This window comes from Lipotes vexillifer, unplaced genomic scaffold (assembly GCF_000442215.2).
Source record: "Lipotes vexillifer unplaced genomic scaffold, Lipotes_vexillifer_v1.1 scaffold666, whole genome shotgun sequence".
Lineage (NCBI taxonomy): Eukaryota > Metazoa > Chordata > Mammalia > Artiodactyla > Lipotidae > Lipotes > Lipotes vexillifer.
The window spans coordinates 614,841-618,863 of NW_006787408.1; the positions used below are offsets into that span (position 1 = coordinate 614,841).

A 4,023-nucleotide genomic window follows, 5' to 3' on the forward strand; every position below is an offset into this window, starting at 1 on the left:
ACTAGTTACGGGCTAGCTAAAGTAGGGGGAGAAGAAACCCCTGCTGAACAAGCTGCCACAGCTACTTCTTCGAACAGTGATGCTGGAAACGCAGTGACAATGCAGGAAAGCCATACCGAATCAAAAAGTGATCTTGCTGAATTAGACAGCTGTACTGAAGATGCAGGGACAAAGATGAGTGGTGAAAAACTATGACTTTACTTTGTGGTAATATTTTTGTGATCTTTGATTTGATGGTTTTTACTTAGGAAGTATAATGTATGCATTTATATAACCGTTTTGTTATTTGAATCTTGGTAAACTAGTTTTATTATAGTCATATAGCCTTGTTTTTTAAGAAGGCCTTTGCATACATCTTTATCAGATAGTTTAAAATTGGCTATTTAGAGTACTTTGAATTTAATAAAATTATATGTCATTTCATATTGTATGCCAGAAATGAGGCTAAAGTCAGTAGTTAAATTCATACTCGATAGGATTAGAGATGACCAATTAGCAAGATTACTTTACGTTGTGGAGGAACTTGTTAATGTAGAATTATACTGCCTCAAGTATTAGTACACTCATAGTCAGCTTTGTAATAAATTTATGTTTTCTTTAGTAATTTTAGTTCTTCAAAGAATGGCAGATGCTGGCCTGTAATTTCTTTTTTTCAAGGATGATAATTTGTGTGTTCTTTGACTTGTTTATATTTTACATCTCTGTAGTTTTATTTTTTAGTAGTTCTGAGGTACTGGATGTGTGGTTATTTTTCCTTTCTCTGTATTCTTTATGAAACATAATTTTTGAAAAACCTGTGTATTATTCATACAGCTTTGGTTTGTATATTCTGTATAGCCTAACTACATACATCAAAATGTATGTCAACCAAGTGTTTAGAATGAAATTATAAGTGTTTAAGTCCAAATAAAGCATGTGATGTGGAATAACCTATGCATGTTGTACTTATTTTTAAATTAATTTTTTGAAAACAACCAGGTTTGGTATATTGGAAAAATACTCATTTAAATTTCATTTGTATGTGTATAAAATTTAGAAAACTTTGGCTAGGTGCGGTTTTCATTAATTAAAAGGAAAAAATTTTTGAGAAGTCTTGCTTACTCAAAGTAAATCTGTTCTGTTTCTTTTATCCCCTTTTTGTGATACAAAATATTAATCTTTGGACAGTATGGACACATGTAGACATGTCAGAAAATTGCCGTGATGAGCTTTTTAAAGATTGTAAGACTGTGAGTTTTGCTATAAGTATTCATCAGATATAAATGCAGGAATTATAAGATATTTTAAATAGTGGCACACGAGTTTGGCTTTTGCTAAAATGAATTTTAAAAATACAGATGACTCAGTCACATGGGAAAGTATTTTTAAAAACAATTATTTTGTGTATGTAGAACATTTTAACTTATCTTTTTCATGTTTTATATTTACCATGTGTCTAAAGTTGCTTAAGGTACCATAAGTTGAAACTTTGGAATCTTCGGATGTAGCTGATGTTTTTTTGATCTATTTTTCCAATGCTAGAATATTTTTAAGTGGTTTGAGAAAGAGGAAAGCATTTGGTGGAAAGGGGAGAAAAAACCCAACCAGTTATCTGTCTATGTCAGATAGAGCCATGTGTGTATACACACAATAAACAGTACACACACCTCTATGTAAAAATTACCTTTTCAAACAAAGAAAAGAAGGTAACTTGTTCATCTAATTTTGTTTTCTTTTGAAGTTCAATCCAACCTGGAAGTGGTGTAGGTAAATAATAATAATATTCTTCCTTTTCTCTTCCTGTAGGGTGCTGGAGATCTAGAAGACCCATGGTAGCCTTATAAGCCTTCTAAAATGCTTTTGATTCTGAAAATTGGGGGAAAAAAACTTTTAATCACAATTTTCTTCAGTACAAGGGAAAAAATATTCTTGTGGATTCCCAACGTTTTGTGATATGAGCAGAAAATCATTAGCATTTCCCATCATTTGTTCATATTTGTGTTTTCTGGTAATTGCCACTTGTAGCATTGCCTGTACTACAGTATTTTTTGCCAACCTCAGGCATACTGGTTACATCTATATTGAACTTTTGACCCTAGAAACCAATGGAGTTATTTCACCACAAATAACGAATGTGCCTGAGGTGCATGGGAATATAGTTAGCTGTACTCTGAAGATACATTATGTGTTTGTTTGTTTTTTTTTAAACAAGACACACAACATATAAGCATGTAAGAGTAAAGAATTGTATGAGATGTTCCTTTTTTCAGTTCACCAAGTTGGAAGCCTTTTGCAGCTCTGTGACTTAAAATTTCATTTGAGCAATTTACTATAGGATTTATATTTATTATTAATTGTTATTTAATTTTTTTCCAATTTTACCTGTATTACCAAACTGGGTTCTCCAATAATGTCCAAATTGTAATGTTGCCTGCTTCAAGATAAAGTGTATTTGGCAATAATATTAGAAACCTTTACAAATTTTATGCATGTACCTACCACATCCTTCAACTCTCACTAGAAAAACCTCTTGAAACCAAATGGATTAATTTATGGCTATTTATAATTTGCTTTGACATCTCACTGCTGCAAATTTTTTTAAATGAGATTTGCCTTTATAATGTAAATTGTGATTTTTGTTTTACATGTGGGTTTCTATAGTTTTAATTTTTCAGCTTTTAAGATACAACAAGTTTTGTGTAATTTGGTATAATTTTTAATTGTTTACGTTATTTTAAAAGCTCAGAATATCACTGAAATGACTATAAATACATTTAAAATTATCTATTTTAGATCTAAGGAAATATTACAGAGATATTTTCATGGGTTCAGTAACCTTTCATTTTATAACATTGGGCACGGTACGGAGTGGCTGTCACATAAGGTACTTGAAGATTATTAGTTTAATTCTATTTTTACAATAACCTTGAATCCTTGAATTCTTTTGAGTTTTGCATGTATCCAGTTAATGCTGAACATGAAGAGTGAAATATTTATCTAAAAGAAGCTATTGGGGTAGGAGAAGCAATGAATGTATCCATTTGTACATGGTTTACGTGTTGTGGATGCTTTGTAAACATTTTCTATCTGTTTAAATTGTGTTTCAGCAGGGTGTAATTGCCCTTGTGTGTAGTTAAAATGAGTCATCATCTGGTCCTGTGTGAAATGGAATTCATGGTATTTTCTGTAACATTTTCCTGAAGCTGTTTCTGGAGAGCCACACATTTGAATACAGCTTTCTTGATCATTTGATTTATTGTGCACCTGATTTTTGGTCTAAAAAGGAATTATTGCCACAACATATTTTATTTATTCTTTAGATTTTAGCCTTGTAAGTTGAAGTGCTTTACATGATAATGTTAAAAGCTGTTTGTCCCTTGACTGGGTTTGGGGGGTTGTTAAAAGCTAGGGAATGAAGAATGCAAAATGGTTTGTTGTTCAAACTGTCCACTCTGATCCAACCCTGTACTGATAGTACCTTTCCAGTATGATATTGTGATGTTTCATACAATGCAGTGAACATAACCAACTTGTTACCTAAATAAAGAATTGATAAAAACAGTGTGACATATTACTATTTCATATGATATTTAAAAATAAAAGTCCAGTTTTGAATGTTATTTTAAACATTTTATATAGTTAGAATATTGTGAAAAATTTCATACAAAACCATGTAGGTGAATTTTAATTCTAAGTAAGAATTAACCAAACTCTAAAGGGCAATACTAAGTAACCCCTTATCCACTCCAAAAACATTTTTTATACTATTTAAAAAAATCTTTTTTAGGGGGTTTGGTGGGCCTGGAAATATAAATAATGTGTGAGTTAGCAAAAGAAAAACCCATATTCAATACTTATTAATCTGAATTCCCTAGTCTAGCTGTTCTCAACCATTTTGGTATCAGGACCCATTTATATTTCTAAAAATTCAAGATCCCAAAGAACTTTTGCTTTTGTGGGTTATATCTGTTGATATTTATTGTATTAGAAGTTAAAACCAAGAAATTTTACATTACCTGTTAACATAAATAGCATTGTTTTATG

General features: G+C 31.0%; 1 protein-coding gene across 4 annotated transcripts in view; it reads left to right on the forward strand.

Annotated features, from left to right (window-relative positions):
* PPM1B (protein phosphatase, Mg2+/Mn2+ dependent 1B) overlaps positions 1-3,540 on the forward strand; it is an 84,646-nt gene extending 81,106 nt beyond the window's left edge. For 2 of the 4 annotated variants that reach the window (XM_007459956.1, XM_007459955.1), the window contains exon 6: positions 39-195. In XM_007459956.1, the coding sequence (XP_007460018.1) occupies positions 39-195 (157 nt within the window). Of the gene's footprint in view, positions 1-26; positions 196-1,785 lie in introns of those variants that run through there. The other 2 variants (XM_007459957.1, XM_007459954.1) reach the window with 2 other exon arrangements.
* The last annotated feature ends 483 nt before the right edge of the window (positions 3,541-4,023 follow it).